The 18,374-nt window shown below is 36.0% G+C and overlaps 2 protein-coding genes across 2 annotated transcripts; both read left to right on the top strand.

The window, feature by feature from the left end:
* Positions 1-1,950: 1,950 nt before the first annotated feature.
* LOC123547843 (uncharacterized) lies at positions 1,951-6,173 on the top strand. Its single transcript, XM_045335088.2, has 3 exons — positions 1,951-2,367; positions 3,121-3,347; positions 4,246-6,173. Exons 1-3 carry the CDS (start codon positions 1,959-1,961, stop codon positions 4,909-4,911), a joined length of 1,302 nt encoding a protein of 433 aa, XP_045191023.2. The 5' UTR covers positions 1,951-1,958; the 3' UTR covers positions 4,912-6,173.
* Positions 6,174-16,120: 9,947 nt separating this feature from the next.
* Positions 16,121-17,172, top strand: LOC128559241 (macro domain-containing protein lmo2759-like). Its single transcript, XM_053550478.1, has 3 exons — positions 16,121-16,496; positions 16,690-16,772; positions 17,098-17,172. Exons 1-3 carry the CDS (start codon positions 16,121-16,123, stop codon positions 17,170-17,172), a joined length of 534 nt encoding a protein of 177 aa, XP_053406453.1.
* The last annotated feature ends 1,202 nt before the right edge of the window (positions 17,173-18,374 follow it).

The following is an 18,374-nucleotide window of genomic DNA, read 5'->3' as shown; positions in this document are numbered from 1 at the left end:
CATTTTGATGACATACACAGTTTTGCACACAAATTGTAAAACTGAATTTCATTGACCATGAATGTGATCTACTGACTTTCTTAATATTTTATCATCAGTTTGACATTTGAAACATGTAGCTCATATTACTCAGGTGAGCGATCCAGGGTCATCATGACCCTCTTGTTTTCAGTATTGGTTTAAAAAACATAGATATTAAATAAATGTCTTGCCCTGTAGAAAAAAAGTGTGGCCAAAACTTAATATGTTAATACGGTGCATAATGCTACATTCATTCAATAAAATGTTCAGACGTTAATACATTGTCTTGGCCTTATATATATCACTGACAATCTGTTAGTAGTTACTTGTATTTCTCTTTTTTCATGCAAATCATGTATAATTGCCATAATGGAAATACAATAGAAAACAGTTATTTTGTTGCGCGTATTTAAGCAACGTTTGAATGGGTATAAAATACATTTAGGTCCACTATTTACACTGAAATTTAGAAAACAATTTTGAGTGCAACGTTTAACAGATAACTAACTTTTTACTGATATCAACTAACACCCAGTTTTTGTTAAAACAGGTACCCAAATATACTTTGAAAACCTGTCATACAGGTGCACTGTTAAATATAAATGTTTAATTATTTGACCTGTGGCACCATGTCTATAAGATCTGTGTATTTCATTTCATTATGTTATATACAAAAAAAGTATTATATTACAAAATGTAGTTATAAATATATCCGATATTTGGAAGCCTATACATTTAATACAAGCGATTCCACCATTACTTAGGTATGTCGACTTTTTGTATTTTCCAATATGTGCTTTCCAATCAATATAGGGGAGTACATTGACTTCACGATTGTCGTATATATAATAGGTTTAAGTGAGTGAATTATTTGGCGAAAACAAATCAAATTTTAACATTTTAAATGTGATTATTGATCATTTTAGTTGGTTTGTGTGATTTGAGGTTCTCGTGTTACTTTTTGTTTTAATTTTCTTGGTCAGGATGCATATAATACGAGTGTTTTAACACTGTTTATTGTATTATGAATTTATACTGGAAAACAAGTGGAGTTTATATTTGGCTGTAACCATGTAATTTTAGGATTAATTATCTTTATGGATTTTATCATCGATCTGTGACTTATAAGGTAAAGTTTAAATCAAAATTACTTCAGCAATTGTGAACATCGGTTATTTCCGTATCCTACGAATAATACACTATTCTTAACATAAAGTCCGAGGTGACCGGATGGCTCTTCAATAGAAACCAGCCATGTTTTCCAGTGATAAAGCCTTATGAACAGTACAGATATGGCAATGTCTTAATCATATCTGTGCTACGACAAAGGAGGTTCTTAATTGTTGTTTTGACAACATTGAAATTAAAGGCCTTTAAATTATGAATTGCATGAATAATGAACCTGTTCAATATTTGCAGAATTAGTTAAAATGTTGCTGTTGCCAACAACTTATAAATTCACATCGTAACATAAGCGGTTCCAAGCAGTCACATTATTTTCCATTTAGATAGCTTAAGGATCTACAAATTTATATGGATGACCAGTTTACACAATTGTCTAATTGAAATTGTTATGTGTACATAGGGGAGTATTTTGTAGTTTGTAAGATCCTTTGGAGGTAGAGAACAAAGAAAAAAGTACCAGACTGATTGAGAATGTTCATGAGATGTAATGAAAAGTACAACAAAGCAAAGTTAAATATCCGCGACAGTCCGATACTAACAAACAAAGGCATATCATAATTATATTTTCCTTTTTGTTATCTTTATTGCAATACAAAGTACAATGTTGGTGAGATTTATCTTCCATTTGTATGAAACTGCAGTGACAACTTTTGCAGGTCTCTATCCGATAATCTTCATATCGCGTTTAGTTTTGATAAGTACCAATTAAATCCATATTACCGACTTTTGTAGGTGAAGTGCTAACACAAGCCATGATGGCCAGCTTTTCAGAAGTGCCAAATAAAGAAAAGAAAAGTAATAGCATTTCTGCCTCTGTCATACTTGGATCCGAGGAAGATTTTGATGTAATTTGTCACGCTTGTATGAATAGCGATATACGTAAGAAAGCGGAAGTTTTTTGTACGATTTGCAAAGAGTGTTTATGCCAAGATTGCCACGTCTTCCATAAAAGGCTTACTGCAACCATGAAGCATGGATTATTAGATCTCTGTTGCAACCCTTGTGCTAATGGTGATGTGCATGAAGAAGGCGATGTGTTTTGTAAGAATTGTCAAGAATTTCTGTGTAGAAGTTGCCAGACTTTTCATGGACGGTTAACGGCTACTCGATCTCATGCGGTAGTGCCAGTGATTAATTTTGTAAAGGAGAGTAGACCAAAAGGTAAATGCAATATAAATATAACGTTTGTGTTGCTGAATAATTTATGCTCAGAATCTATTGATCTTGCATTTCATTACCTCACAAACTCAATTAAATTGCTGTCACTATGCATAGTTTCGTGATAAGCTTCCGAACGATCTTCTTATAGATTTATTTTAAAGTATAATATCGTTGCTAATTTTCTCTTACAAACTGTGTGAAAAGAAACAACGAACTAGTGCGATTCATTCATTTTATTATACGGAACAGTCGTTTATTCCTCGCTTTTGTACAGATTTTATCATAACTATAAACTTACAATCATATCATTTTACACTAAGAATAAAGAAATAAAATTATTTAATTTCTAAACTAATAAAAAATTCAAGAGCTTCAGCAAGTACGCTTGCATTTTTACAGAAATAATCACATTTATTCATAGATATAGAGGTCTTTGCCTGGATTCAATCTGTTCCTAAGTAGGCAATATCAGAGTCTATAAACGCACTCAAAATACCATTTTAGTTGTGCACCTCCCATTTAAGTCTTTTTACTGGTAATGTTGCACATTTAAACTTTGAATATGTAAAAACTGTATATCATATTTTACTTTTTCAAAACAAGGTCATTTGTATGAACATCTTTCTCAACAATAACATTTCATAAGAATGTTTATACACCAACCAGAACTGACATTTTAAAACACATAGCCGGCTATAGGACAGTGAAATGCCGTCGACTTGTTTACTTGAGGAAAACGATATATGTTTACAGAAAAGGAACCTCTCCGGGGGAGACATGTAGTGACAAATGCCATGCAAAACCCTACTTCTACATTATCGAGACAGATACCCACGCCTCCAATTATACAACAGGTGCGTCCTTCGATTGCGACAACACTGACTGACCATTCAGTTGCGACCCGCAAGAAGAGCCCTTCGTTCGAGACAGCGGAAACAGTTCAAAGTCCAGCGATAGCAACACAGCCTGGAGGTATTCATGTAAGTTAACAACAAAAATAGCACATACTAGGAGTCAGTCCAAAGTTAAGTGCAGCTACTCTCTTCCCGACGGCTACTATCTTCATAATGTAAAGGCCATGATAAAATAAAAATCAACTTCAGATATTTTGAAACATGGAAGGTTCCTTAAAAATCGTGACATTTTGTTTTCGAAAAATTCTGCTTTGAATTGTATTTAGACAAATGCAGTTCGCAGAGAGTCACTACTTTTTTCAAGAAAATTGTATGTCGGTGCGTGCGTGTGTGTTCTCGTTCAACAACTTTTCAATCGCATAAACGACGGTAAGTGAGCAGACTGTCCAACACTTGCTGCCTCACTGGAATGTCACGCTGTACACACATGACATGATACATCATGCTGACACCAGGCTTGCCGGTCCTAGAACTAATGTTGAGTGACAGACGAGGACGCTGCCATTACCGTATTAGGTCTACAGGTAGCGAGCCCAAGACCTCTCCGCACCCTAAGCGGGTTCTCTAACTACCACTAGTCGTCCAAGACGACTTCAAGGAAATTAAAACTCAACATACAAAAAGTATTCATTACCTTTTAAAACAAGCATGTTCTTTACTGCGACTGTGAGATTTGGTGAAATTTAATCAAATTATGCAAATAATAGATTTTTGAACACGAGGGATTTTCACTAGCATTTGGAATAAGAAACATCTTGTGTGTGAGAGCGCAGCAGTGCTTTTAAAAACGTCTTTTACGAGTACATGTTCCTGGAAATTTTACGTGTTAAAGTGCGGTGTGAGTAAATGCACATAAACGAAACCTAGCCAAATATATTTCAACTTAAAATTTATGTATTACTTATCATTGTAACTGCGCTTTCCTCGTGTCGTAGTAATTTATTTTATATTTTGATTATTGCAGAGGATATCGGTACCGATAGGGATAGTAAAAGAACTTGAGCGTCTACCTGGAGGAATAAATTCGATAAAAGATGATCTGAAACAAAATCACCTAATTGATGCAGAAGACGATGGCAATTTTTTTCTTTTAAAAGGACCTAATGACACAGTTCTTGATATTGCAATTGAATTCCTACATGTGAAAGTTGGAAGGGCTAAGGCAACATATAAAACTTTGGGAGGTAAAGGAACAGTTACATGGACTTATAGAGGAAAACATGTCAAACATATCCAATATTTATTTCCTGCAGAACTTAAGAAACTTTCGACGGTCAAATCTACAAAAACTGCACAACCGAAAGGCGATAGTTTAGTTATTTCGTGCAGCTATGCAGATTACCAAACGGTGAATGATATGCTCGAGAATCTCGACAGAAAAATTAGGAATTGCAAACAAAAAACTGTTAAAGTAGATGTCAAAGATCAACAGCTTGCCAAAAAGTTTGAAAAGGGACAAAATGGCCATGCTTTTTATTGTTGTTTAATATTCGACAAGAAAGATAAAAGTAAAGTTGATCTGGAGTTTTACGGAAGGGAGGAAAAGGATTATCAAGAAGGAATTTCAAAGTGGGAATCAATTAAACGGGGCGACAAGAAGAAGCCCGCCCCAGTTTACTTGGAATTTTAAGGAAAACGAATCAGTGAAAGTTAGCACTATATTGCTGGAGCAGGAAACTACAGGCCAACAGAAAATTACATATTCGTATCAGACAACTGCTACTGCGTCTCTGCCTGAAAAGCAAGCTTCAAATAGAAAGACATCAGAGACGGATGAGACAGCATCAGTTTCTGAACAACAAAAAAAAAAACAGCGGATGCAGATTGGTAGCTAATGCTACGGGTTCGTCTTCAACAGATTCAAAAAATCTATCAAAACCTTAGATGAACGTAAGTTCTACTGCTAGTAATAGCTGGGCAGATTAGTGAAACAATACTGCATTTGGTGATGGAAGCAAGAAATTTGGCATGAGTATTCGTCTTAGCCTACTTTTTTCAAAAAACCCGTTAGCCATTTAAAAATTCAAAATGGCGCCCATTTTTGAAGATGGCCGCCGCAGGAAGTTGATTTCTAACTTGAACAGTCCTATACCGAGTTCTTTTCGTCAATTTTGAGGAAAAAATATCTCTTAAGATGTTTTGAGTGTGCAAAACCTATTTTTGATACACAAAAGACTGGTTTCAAAATCCAATATGGCGTCTTTTTTCAAGATGGCCGCCATTTTATGTAAAAAGTACTAATTTGCCGTTAAAACTGACGTTCCTGGTTAAATTAATTTTTATGTTATAGTCAAATAACATATTTAGAGTGTTGAAGGGCAGTTTTTGTCTCGGCTGCGACTTAAGGAACTGACGGCGGACTAAGGCGTAGCTTTTCCGGCGGCGACGGCGATGACGACGGTGGTGGTGGCGTCAACGTGAAGTTTATGTTGAAGTCTTTTTTCTCAGAAACTACTAGGTTTATTGGGTTGAAACTTCACGCATGCCTTTGTGGTCATTAGGCGCTGTACCAGGCCAAGTTCCATAACTCTAACGTACATTTTATCAAAAGTATCCCCCTTTCTAACTTAGAAATTTCAACATTAAGTCTTCGTATTAAGTCTTTTTCTCAGAAACTACTAGGCTTATTGGCTTGAAACTTCACACATGTCTTCATGGTCATTAGGCACTTAACCAAGCCAAGTCCCATAACTCTGACATACATTTTAACAAAATTATCTCCCTTTTTCAATAAGAAATTTCGACATAAGGTTTTCGTGTCTCTACACGGAATAACTAATTATGTCCCTTTATGACCGACACCGCTTGGTTTGAACTTGTGGTCAAACTTTATATAAGGTGGACATTTTTTAAGATTAAAGTGTATGTAGCAATACACGTAGGTATATCAATTTTGATAAACAACACACCTGCTTTGCGTCATAAATAAAGCAATGCAGATCTACTGTACTCGTTTCCTCTGAAAGGCATGTCTCAAGACTTTATATTTAGGCCAATTAGTTGTCAAATTTGCAGCTGCATAGATCTGTACACTGAAGTCTAAACGCTAGCATTTACACCTACCACAATATTCTGTTTTACTTGCACATTTTGTTAGTTATTTACAGCTATCTGAAACTGATGGAATCGTTGTTTAGTGTATCTACCAAATGTCACCTTGTTTTTCCCATCCCAATTCAGCAGGATTCTCGACTTCCATTTGGCAAAACAGTGCCAACCAGCTTGGTATGCAGCACGCTTTGTGTGTTCGGCAAGGTCTGCTTGAGTTTTGGGAAGAGCATCATATCACCTCTGTTTTAGGGCAAACATGTCCAGTCTGATGCCACAAATATCTGCTATAGTTCTTGACCTGTCATACATTAAGATGACAAACTTTTCAAGAACCCCCTTGTCCTCATTAGATATCACTGGCCGATATACACCTAGGTTATTAAAGACATCTGTCACCTCCGGACAAACATTCTAAGTTTGCGAAACACCCTTTTAACCTTTTCCCCGGAAACCTGATGCTACATCACAACCTGTAAACGCATGGAAGAAGGCAATACCTTTTGTTTTCTCATGGCTGGTTGATTGAATGACATCATGTATGGGAATCCATCTCAAATTTGTTCCTTGTCGGAAGGCTACATACAGCTGTTCAAGGCCAAGATCTTTCAATTCAGAAAATACATAAACAGCGATGACAACAAACTCTGTGTCTGTATCTTTAGTGACAAGCTGTTTATGACCCTGCACAACAGCATGTCTTGAATGCATGAACATCCGTGTATCGGCTTCTGTATGATTGCATGGCGTCAGACCTTCAAGACTGATTTCCTGATTGCTTACAGCCATTTCCTCTCTGGTCACAATTACAGTAGTTTTTCAATGTAGTCTGAAGTGTGAACGAAATGAGGTCATGGCGCTAGACGAAGGGTCTTGAGGGATAATGATAACCAGACTAATTTTTGGAAATGCACACACAAAGTACTATAATTTCGACCAGAGATGAAAAGGCTGTATGCAATCAGGAAATCAGTCTCGAAGGTCTGACAACATGCCGTCATGAGAAAGCCGATATACGGATGTTCATGCAGGCAAGATATGCTGTTGTGGAGGGTCATAAACAGCTTGTCATTAAAGATACAGACACAGCTTTTGTTGTCACCGCTATTTATGGATGTTCATGTATTTTCTGAACTGAAAGATCTTAGCCTTGAACAACTGTTGGGTAGTCTTCGGACAGGGAATAAATTTGAGATGGACTACCATACATGATGTCATTTAATCAATCGGCCATAAGAAAGCAAAAGGTTTCATTGCTTTCTTCTAAGCGTTTACAGGTTATGATGTAGTGTCAGGTTTCCGAGGAAAAGGCAAAAGGCAAATTTGGAATGTTTGTCCGGAAGTGACAGATGTCTTTAATAACATAAGTATTTATCGGCCAGTGATATATAATGAGGATAAGGAGGTTCTTGAAATGTTTGTCATCTTTATGTATGACAGGTCAAGTTCTATAGCAGATATCTATGGAGTCAGACTGGACATGTTTGCCCGAAAACAGATGTCATATGATGCTCTTCCCAAAACTCAAGCAGCCCTTGCCGAACACACAAAGCATGCTGCATACCAAGCTGGTTGCATATGGGGACAGGCACTGATTTGCCAAGTGAAAGCCGATTATCCTTCTGAATGGGGATGGGAGAAACAAGGTGACCTTTGGCAGATACACTTGACAACGATTCCATCAGTTGCAGATAGCTTTAAAGAACTAACCAAAAGTGCATGTAAGACAGAATGTTGTAGTAGGTGTAAATGCTATCGTTTTGGACTCCCGTGTACAGATCTATGTAACTGCAAATGTGACAACTAAAATTTTAAGATATGACTTCCAGAGGAAACAAGTACATTAGTTCTGCAGTCGTTTACCTATGACACAAAGCACGTCTCTTATTTATCAAAATTGATGTGTCTGCGTGTATTGCTACATGCACTTTAATGTTAAAAATGTCCGCCTTATATAAAGTTTGATCACAAGTTCCAATCAAGCAGTGACGGCCATAAAGAACATAATATTCCATGTAGAGACACGAAAACCTTATGTCGAAATTTCTTATTTAAAATGGGTGATAATTTTATTAAAATTCACGTAAAAGTTGTGGAACTTAGCTTGGTTAAGTGCCTAATGACCTTAAAGGCATGTGTTAAGTTTCAACCCAATAAACCTAGTAGTTTCTGAGAAAAAGACTTAATACGAAGACTTAACGTTGAAATTTTTAAGTTAAAAAGGGGATAATTTTGTTAAAATGTATCTCCGATTCATTGAATTTAGCCTGGTACAGCGCCTAATGACCACAAAGCTACGCCTTAGTCCGCCGTCAGTTCCTTAAGTCGCAGCCGAGACAAAAAATTCTTGCATACCCGACGGGGATTTCTGGTGATTTCACCGGTGCTGGAAAACTCCATCTTACACCCCGGGTTGTAAAATGACTCTCGTGCTGTAAATAACGTATAACGAACTACATATGTACAGAAGATGTGTGTAGTAATAATAATGTTTTTCGTAAAACGGGATAAAAATTAAATACCTGGATAGTTCCTCTTTGTTCCTTATAATATATTTCTCGATTCAAAAAACGTTATTTTAAGGAAAATAACATAACGTTTCATTGCAGATGATAAAACAAAACCGGAACTCTTACGGTGTTTTCGTCTCTGTAAAGTCATGACGTACTTCCTGTTTACGGACGTAAAGTTCCCACGCTTTGTTAATACGCTACTATAAGAAAAAAGTGCTATAAGAAAATCATTTGTTTGAATTTATTTTTTACTCTTCTTTGTTGAATATGGTATGCAAGAAAAAGATTCTATCACTGGCTGTAGGTGCAGATGGGAATATCCGGCTCTCGGGTAACTGTTTACGCAGTCACTCGGCTGGAGCCTCGTAACCGCCTAAACAGTTACCCTCGAGACCGGGGGATAATAAAAAAAAGCGCAGTAACTCTATGAATATTCTGGATGTAATTGTTGTCATTGTAATCTTATCATGGTCGATCACTGTAACCTAACCAGGGAAGATAACTCTGTTCATACTAGGTCAACTTCACATCAAGGGTAAATTTTGCAGGGAAGCAGTCAAGTACAAGCATCGTGTCAGAATAATTTGTATAATTGATGTATTGATTACGTAACATAAGAGCACAGATAGTGCTCGACTCCATTTTCATGCTATCTTTGCTATAATTATTGTTGAATTGCTGTTAATAATAGAATTTGGGTCATTTATGGCTGATTTGGGTTTATTATATGGATGACTGGGTCCCTGCTTCGCACATTGTCATATACAAAAGTTAAAAGGGAACCAGATAGTTAATAGAGCAGGTACTCGTTGTAAGACGTTGTGTTTAAATTTGGACCAATCAGAAACAAGTTCTAAAAATAGCACGTCTGCTGGGGTATAAATAGGTAGATGAATGATAGAGAGCTCATTCGGTATCCAGCGGTTGAAGAAGACACATCGAGGATTCAACTAATAATTTATCCCAGTACCTTGAGAAGGAGACTATTGCAGTCACCCTGTCAGGGCGGATAAATTATTAAAAAGAAGACTTTGGAAGTTCTTAGACTAAAGAAGAGTAGCAGAATTTCGATAAGGTTTCGAGCTATAGGGCCAGCGCATAGGAGTTTTACCTTAAGGATAGTTGAATGCTATAGACCATAGCATATATAGGCTGAGCATCGGGAAGCTGAGACAGAGACCCAGAGTTTGGTAATCTACTGAGATAGTAGGAGGGTTCCAGCTTATAGACGATTCAGCATTATTGGCGAAGTACAGCCAAGGCATCGGGGATATACCTATATGGTAGTTGAATGCTATATATGATAGCATATAGGCGCTGAGCATCCAGGAATCAGGGCATTCATATAGAGTTGAGAGGACAGAGGCCGAGCATCTATGCGATAGGACTCGTATGTTGTTGATTCAAAGACATTGTCTGACGGGAACTTCAACAAAAAGACCAGTCAAGTATAGAGTCTCCAGCCTATAGGAGTTTGAGCTAATTGAAAATTGATAGTTTGAAACATTTAGTGATTTGCCTGATCCCTGAAATTGTCTAGCTCATAAATGAAATCATTTACGAATCATTGGTACACGAATCATTTAGGCAAGGTAGCCAGAGGAAAATTTTATATATGAGATATTTGGTCTCACCAGCTTTACGTTTTAACAAAGGACATTCTACATCGTTTGTCAGCTAGTCTAAGACATAGTCACCTTAGCGATTGGACCCAAACCATTGTTCAAGATACTAAAGGCGTAGGCACTTCCCTGGGTCATATAACCAGTATCCTGACACATCGACTCACTGACACGTAACGGATATAACATAATAATGACAAAAATTGAAATTTCTTATTAACTCCAGTTTACATTATATTCTGACTGGATCGACTGTAAATCATTCTCCTGTTGAAACATACATTGTTATGTAACATTTACAGACTATACTGATGGCACTAGTTAGATTTTCACAATGTTTGCAAATACTCACACCAAATATCAACTGAATGCAACTTACAGTGACACGGATAAAGAAAGATGAATGGATCCACGGACAGACTTTTCTGTGTCTAGTAACAAGCCAGCCAAGTGCCGTGTAAGATATCAATTTGTCTTAAGTCTGCAGCATAGACTGCTTGAAACAGTCAATGTACAACTAGATCTATTATTAGTATTATCTGTTTCACGGCCAAGGGTTTTGTTTTCATTAATTTCTCAATTTGATAATGTCGCAAATACTGATCAATTTAAATCACTGTTACAGCAGAAACTTTTTTACAGCTCTGCAGAGGTTAAACCTTGCATAAATAATTTTTAACAAGGTTTAATATTTTTTGTGTAATTTTTGGTCAAACAAAAGTATATTTTCAGGTCGCAAGGGAATAAGCAAAATTATCAGATAATATATTTAGACAGTAGATATTCACTCCTTTTATGAACTATAAGTTGCTATTTTATTGTTTAAATGTGACGAAAGTGAAATCTTTAGCATACATGTCAAGCTGTTTACCTTTAGCGACGTGGCGTTGCCAAGCGTAATGTTTGACGTTCCGCTAGATGGTGCTGCATTACTGCATCTTGACCTTAACGTGACATTAGTGTGTTCATGCTCAGATCGCAAGCTTCTTTGCGGTTCAGTCCTCTTTATTGAATCTTCCATTCAAAGGAATGTTTTTATCTCAAAACGTCTATATATTCAATAAATATCTTCTTTGTATCAAAACACGTGAAGACTCTATACACGCCACACAACATATTGTTGACGTAGTTTATAAGGGGTTCATTCAATTAGTTAAAACATATACGCCTGTCATAGCTTTTACTGAAGCGATGGTTCCAACGCCGCGGATGTGCAGGCTGATCATGATCTACATTGGTCGAAAAGGCCGAATCAATCGTATCCAGCAAGGTCAGAGACCACCAATTCGCTTTTACAGAAGCGATGGTTCCAACGCCGTGGCGTAGGCGGAGGACTCGTCGAAGAAACGGTGGACAAATATGGCCGAATGACGGTATTTTCGCCATCACTGGTAACTTTTCTTATTAGTTTTACCTTATTATTTCGCCTTTAACTGAAAACAACAAGTAAGGCATGAGTCTGCATATGATGTTCGCTTCCAGCCATTTACACTTAGTCATTGCAATTTTTGTCACTTATATAAGCACTTCTGTACTGTTGGGCGAGGGAATGACATTTTTGTCGAATTTCTAATAAAGATGGTTGAAATTTGTAAAAAACGACACCTAACTTCGTTCGCAACATACCATAAGTATGACACCATCAAACAGCTACACTTCCTTTTAGTCGATGAATTGCCATTACGTATATACTATTGGATAAAAATGATTATAACGCAGATGGTAGTGGATACTGTCCTAGTCTTGGGTTTTTATCTTAATTGAATTGTGCGTTTACGGGATGTAGACTGTGGTACGGCTATTTCATCATTTTTACTCTAGACAGCCATATTAATCAACGTTAAGTAATAGTATACTCTTGATTTGTACTTTCATTTCTTTCAGTTTGATAACTTCACGCAGAATTTTGAATAGTTCGATCAATGGCGACTTACGAACTATCAAGTTTATACTTGATGCAAATACAATATCTCTGGAAACGTACTGATGGGCTGTGTCCCTGCTATCTTTGGCCGACCTCCTAATTACTCGCCCAGTCCACATATCCAGTGCATGAGCCAAACAAACCAGTCCACCCCAAGATTTTTAGTGTGCCATTTATCATCATTATCACCGGTTAGTTATTGGCATTGTAGAAAATCCAGACTGGGATTATGGACTAGGCTCTTGGGCTTTACCAATTTTGAGATTTAATATTTTTTATGTTTGAGAAATAGTTAGTATCACAGGGACACAAATTAGCCCTTTACTAGTGCAAAATTGTTTTTACTGACCATTGATTGTTATTTTATGCATGTCGAAGGCGATTGTTGACGGGAATAGCCGCAGTAATAAGTGGTCAGTAAATCAAATTTTTAAAAATTAAATTAGCCAAGAAATTAAGCAAATATCGACAAAATAGGCAGACAAGAATGATGTCAACATTTAATGACACTGAAAATGCTTGAAAGAAAGATGAATAATGTCTACAACAGGACCAGAACTCCAGCAAAATAATCAAACATAAAATCGGTATCAAGTCAACTCGTCCCTAGTCAACTCGCACCCCCCCCCCCCGCCCCCTTCACCCCCACAGTTATTTCTAAGTCTTGTATAACTTGTGATATGGTCACATACCGCAAATATCTCGAAACATCCATCTGGTGTATATAATCATAACACGAACCGTGACAGCTCTTTTAGAATAACACAGTTCAAGTTGGCATGCGAATGAAATACTGAGCTAAACACTTTCTCATAATCGTTTTCATCCATCAGGTTTGGCATAGTCCAGGGAACCATGGAAAGCGCAGCGTATGTGAGAATAGTTTCTTTTCGGTAACGATTTTCGCCGAACAGCCTTGACAATAAACAGGCTATATATATATGTCATACCTCAACTTTCAAGTTATAAAAATGATACAAAGATAAAGAAAATTGTTGGTGTGTATCATTAAAGATCTTATATTTATAATCCCCAAACTTGATTTTATCATTTTCAAGCATGTTGTACTGAATTTTCTAACATTTCTTACTTTATTTCCGTGCAATAGTCCAACCAAAACATGTTATACCCAGTTTTATTGGATTATATGGATACATGCATATTTAAAGACCTAGCACGACCAAGTGACCCACCTTTTCCTCCAATAATTATAAAGTTCATGAAAATCATTCTAATAATACTGGTATAATACAGCTATATTGCATAACGACAGGTGGACAATTTAGGCTTTCTCTGAATTAATATGTTTTCACACCTTCATTTGCAAACTTATTCAGTCAATACTTTTTCGGTATAGGTTTAAAAACATAGATAAATAACTATCTTGCCCTGTAGAAAAAAATTGGTCCTAAACTCTGCTTAATATGTCAAATAATCCTACATTTATTCAATAAAATATTTAGACATTAAACAAATTGTCTTGGCCTAATATATGTCACTGTCAATTTGTTAGTAGATAGTTGTATTTTGTTTTCATGCAAATCATGTATAATTACCATCATGGAAATACAATAGAATAAAGTTATTTCGTGGAGCGTCTTTAAGCAAACGTTTGAAGTGGTATAAAATGAATTTAGGTCCACTATTTACCCTGAAATTAAAAGGTGGTATAAAATAAATCTAGGTCCTCTATTTACATTGAAATTAAGAAAACAATTTTGAGTGCAACGTTTAACAGATAACTAAATTTGCTAAAACAGGTGCCAAAATATACTGTGAAAACCTGTCATACAGGTGTGCACTGTTAAATATAAATGTGTAATTATTTGGCCTGTGGTGCCATGTCTACAAAATTTGTGCATTTTATCTCATCATGTTATATACAAAAAGTATTATATTACAAATGTAGTTGTATACCCGTAAAGCATTTTCTTTGTTTGGAAGCCTTATACATCTACGAGCGTAGGTATACCGATTTTTTGTATTTATCGATATATGCTCTTCAGGTCAGTCAGACTTTAATGTACAGGAGGAGTACATTTGACTTCACGACTGTCGTATATCTTGTTATCCGCTTAACGCAACTGACTAAATCATATGTTTATGAAAATATGTTTAATGTAATACGAGATCTTTCTGATCAAACATGACTCTGACTTAGTTCATGCTATTCCTTTTTTTCTATAATCGACGTTCACGTGTTTGAATATTGCTTTATGCTTTTCCCGAGGGAAGGCTTGGTTTTGATATATGGTTATAAAATGGCTTGATTATTCTATCTAGGAAATAGATCGTAGAGACACTGCTTCAGAAGAATGGCAGAAAAGCAAGAGGAAACACAGCAAGAACACACAGATGGATCGGACGAAGATGTTGATGTTTTTTTTTTTGTCACGCGTGCGACAATAGCAGCATAAGGAAGAAAGCAGACGTTTACTGTAAGAATTGCAAGGAATGTTTCTGTCAAGATTGTCGTTTGTTTCACATAAAACTTACTGCAACTAAGGACCACGATTTGTTAGATCTGTGTTGCCATCCGTGTGCTAATGACAATACAAAGGAAGAAGGAATTGTGTTTTGTAAAAATTGTCAAGAATTTCTGTGTAAAAGATGCGAGGTCTTTCATGGACGGTTAACTGCAACTCGCTCTCACGAGTTATTGTCAGTTATGAGTTTTGTTTTAGAGAAAAGATGAGCTAAACGTAAATACAGTATATTTTGGTTACAGTATCTGATATATTTTTTAAAAAAAAGAAGAACTATCCTTCAGGTAATTTTTTACATTAATGAATACTAAAATAAACGCCAGACATAACACATAATTATTATATGGATTTGACTTTCTGAAACTTTGCATTGGTCCTCTTTGATTAGATTACTCTGCATCCGCTAACCGCTGGTTCGGCTCGCTAAAAGGCCTTGGTGGTAGACTGAACTCTCAAGGAGATATTTTTGTGGTCAGCGGTTGTCTGGCGTCTGCCGTAAAAATGGTACAACAAAAGAAATAAGATCATTTAGTAAAATTACGCATAGCATCGTTTTTTTTTTTTTCGTTTTTTTTTTTCGTTTTTGTTTTTTATGTCATAAATGTTCCGTTTTCTTCCTATCAAACAAAAGTTCTTACATTTATTTGCACTTATTTCTCTGAAATAATTGTGACGTGATCCTCTGCTAATACAACGGACATAATCCATTAAAAATGTGACTGTCAGTCTTTCCTACTGTAGTATATAAATTTTACATAAAACAAACCGAGTTTGCTATCATTTTACTTGGCTGCATTCTATGCTTCCAATGGATCTTCTTACAGACCCTATTAAATATTGTTTGTCTTCTAGACAATTCAGCCTAATAATTACTAGGGTAAAACTGAAACTGAATAATTTGATCAAACGCCTATTTCTATTCAATGGCGTTGTACATACTATGATAATAATAATAACAGTAATAAAAACGACAATATTAATAATAACAATCATAAGGGTACACGATATAGGGCCATCATGGCCTTCAAAATGTTGCTAAATTGTCCACTTTATTAATATGTACGGCTCCACCTAATGTTTCTTCCACTTGTGAAAAGAAAACGCCTTTGAATGTAAAGCCGTTTACTGCTAGTCCCTCTACAAGACAGAACGAAGATTTACATCATCATGTTACTGTTCGAAGAAAACACCTGGAAGAACGATAGGAACTGGCCAAACGGCAAAATACGTTTTTCAAATTGAAGACATGAGGGTTTTCGTGTACAAAGAATCGGTTACAGAAATTAAGGGAATGGATGCGATAACAACTGGAACTATTGAAAGGCTTAGGCACGGAGGTGGTGTGGGATATTACATATCAAAAGCAGCTGGAAAAAAGATGGATCAGGACTGCAATAGTAATGTATCAAGGAATGGACCTTTAGAAGTTACACAGAACTATGTTTCCATTCCTGGCGATATGAAGTGTAAAGGTATCATTCACGCAGTAGGTCCCACATGGTCTGATTACAAGGACAAGAAAAAAGATTGCGCCAACGATTTGTACGAGACAATAAAAAATGTTCTCATAAAAGCCTCTAGCAAGAAATGGCAAAAAGTGGCACTTCCAGCAATAAGTTCAGGTAACAAGTCTACATGTTTCCTGTAAGTAATATCGTTTTAACTTCAGAACATTTGTTATATAGGATAATGCATTATTTAATTTCTTGAGCAACTAATTCAAACCATGCCATTTCTCAGTAGATGATGAAAATGAAAGAACGAGAAAAAGGTTCATGTTTAACAATCTTCTTAAGATTGTTACTTTTATAACAGGGTTATTTGGTGTCCCGAAGAAACTGTGTGCGGAGATGTACATAAAGGCATTTGCAGATTACGCAACTGAAGCTGATGGACATGTAAAGGAAGTGCATTTTATTGATCTTAGCCATGAAACCTTAGATACTGTCATCGAAACACATAAAACTTGGACGAAAGACGCAAGTAAACTGGATTTTAAGAACGCTTTGGAATATGCGTCATGTAAAAAATAAGAAGAGGTAAATTTAGTTTTATCAATAGATTAGTTAACAATAATGTATTTCGGATAAAACATGAATACAAATGTATTAGTAAGGCTAGAACTGACTTTAGAATAATAACCCTTGCATTGCAAAAAAAAAAAATAAGATATTAATGCAAAGGAAATCAACACAGAAAGTTTTTTTGACATTTTTATTCCAGGCTTGCTGTCCTGATCCAAAGCATTTCAGGAGAGACAGGGAACCTCAATTGAAGCAGAAGCCTCCAATATGCTAACTTCAAAATTCTTAAAGAAGACAGTAGATAAAGCAAATGCAGTGTGTTTACTGTGATCTTAATGAAACAAATTATGGTAAACTTTGGGCTTGCAATGATATTGACATTACGTGAAAAGAAATTTCTGTGATGCCAAGAACGTCTGAACAGTGTTGATCTGATTTCCTTCTTTAACTGGAAATCAAATCGAACCATGTTAGAATATAGTATTTTCTATGTTTGAAGTATTAACAAAAATGAATAAAACTATTGATATGTAAGGTTAAGGAAACACATGCAATAATTATCAAAAATATTTTATGTAACAATAATGTACTCATACCTTGTAGGTAGTTTTTTTCAATTTTGAACACTTTCCCCCCTGTGACCAAGCACCAGTATATAATAATTAAAAAAGGCATGTAAAATATATTGTTGCATCACGGGGGGGGGGGGGGGAGGATGTTTAAAACGGAAAAATAATTATTGTTCACATTTCAATAGAATGTCAATAAAGTCGTGTTTTTTTTTTGTTCACAAACTTGTACATATTACTAGAATACATCCAGAATCTTTCTTAACGCTCTTTCAGATGTCTGGCCCTAGCTCAGCTTTCACTTATTGGATAGGCAATATAAACATAAAAATGTCCGATGTCCTTTGATTTGAGAGAGGACTTTACAATGCTGCTACAGATCATGTTTGAAGAAGATCCATCAAGCAGTTCATGAGTAGAAGTCATTTAAAGATATTTCTTTGTTATAGCTCTGTTGTCTCTGTAATGGACGAAGTTCCCCCGTTTAAACATATTTTGGAGAGGACCTTATAAAGTCTGGTGGAAATTCATCTAGCAGTTAATGCGGCGTCATTTATAGGTATTTCTATTTTTAGCTCTAGCAGCCCCTGAAAGGAAAGGAAATACTAGCCTACATACAAAAGCACAGTGGAGTTTAACAGTTCTACCTATTCTTCGAATAGTCAAGCTATTAATGTTGAAGCAGGACGCAGGACAATCCACCTATACCAATAGTTCACCTGGAACAATGTTCTGCTGAGCTAATAAATGCCTTCTCCTACGAGGAACCAACCTGGGAACTATTTTGTCAAAGCCTATTGGGGATAGTGCATAACATGAAACTCAGTCCAAAATATGCTTACATAGAATGTTACTTTTCCATTTGGTGCAAATTACTGTTCCTCTTATACATTTTCCATATTAAAGA

Source organism: Mercenaria mercenaria, chromosome 9 (genome assembly GCF_021730395.1).
Source record: "Mercenaria mercenaria strain notata chromosome 9, MADL_Memer_1, whole genome shotgun sequence".
In the NCBI taxonomy this organism is placed as follows: domain Eukaryota; kingdom Metazoa; phylum Mollusca; class Bivalvia; order Venerida; family Veneridae; genus Mercenaria; species Mercenaria mercenaria.
The sequence above is the reverse complement of the archived record's forward strand: the minus strand, read 5'-3'. Positions and strand labels throughout refer to the sequence as shown.

Bases quoted from the DNA above. Each gene is read 5' to 3' on its own strand.
- LOC128559241 (XM_053550478.1), top strand. From the start codon at position 16,121: ATGAGGGTTTTCGTGTACAAAGAATCGGTTACAGAAATTAAGGGAATG. The intron at 16,497-16,689 runs GTAACAAGTCTA...CTTTTATAACAG, and splicing joins ACTTCCAGCAATAAGTTCAG to GGTTATTTGGTGTCCCGAAG. The intron at 16,773-17,097 runs GTAAAGGAAGTG...TTTTTATTCCAG, and splicing joins CAACTGAAGCTGATGGACAT to GCTTGCTGTCCTGATCCAAA.
- LOC123547843 (XM_045335088.2), top strand. From the start codon at position 1,959: ATGATGGCCAGCTTTTCAGAAGTGCCAAATAAAGAAAAGAAAAGTAAT. The intron at 2,368-3,120 runs GTAAATGCAATA...ATATGTTTACAG, and splicing joins AAAGGAGAGTAGACCAAAAG to AAAAGGAACCTCTCCGGGGG. The intron at 3,348-4,245 runs GTAAGTTAACAA...TGATTATTGCAG, and splicing joins CACAGCCTGGAGGTATTCAT to AGGATATCGGTACCGATAGG.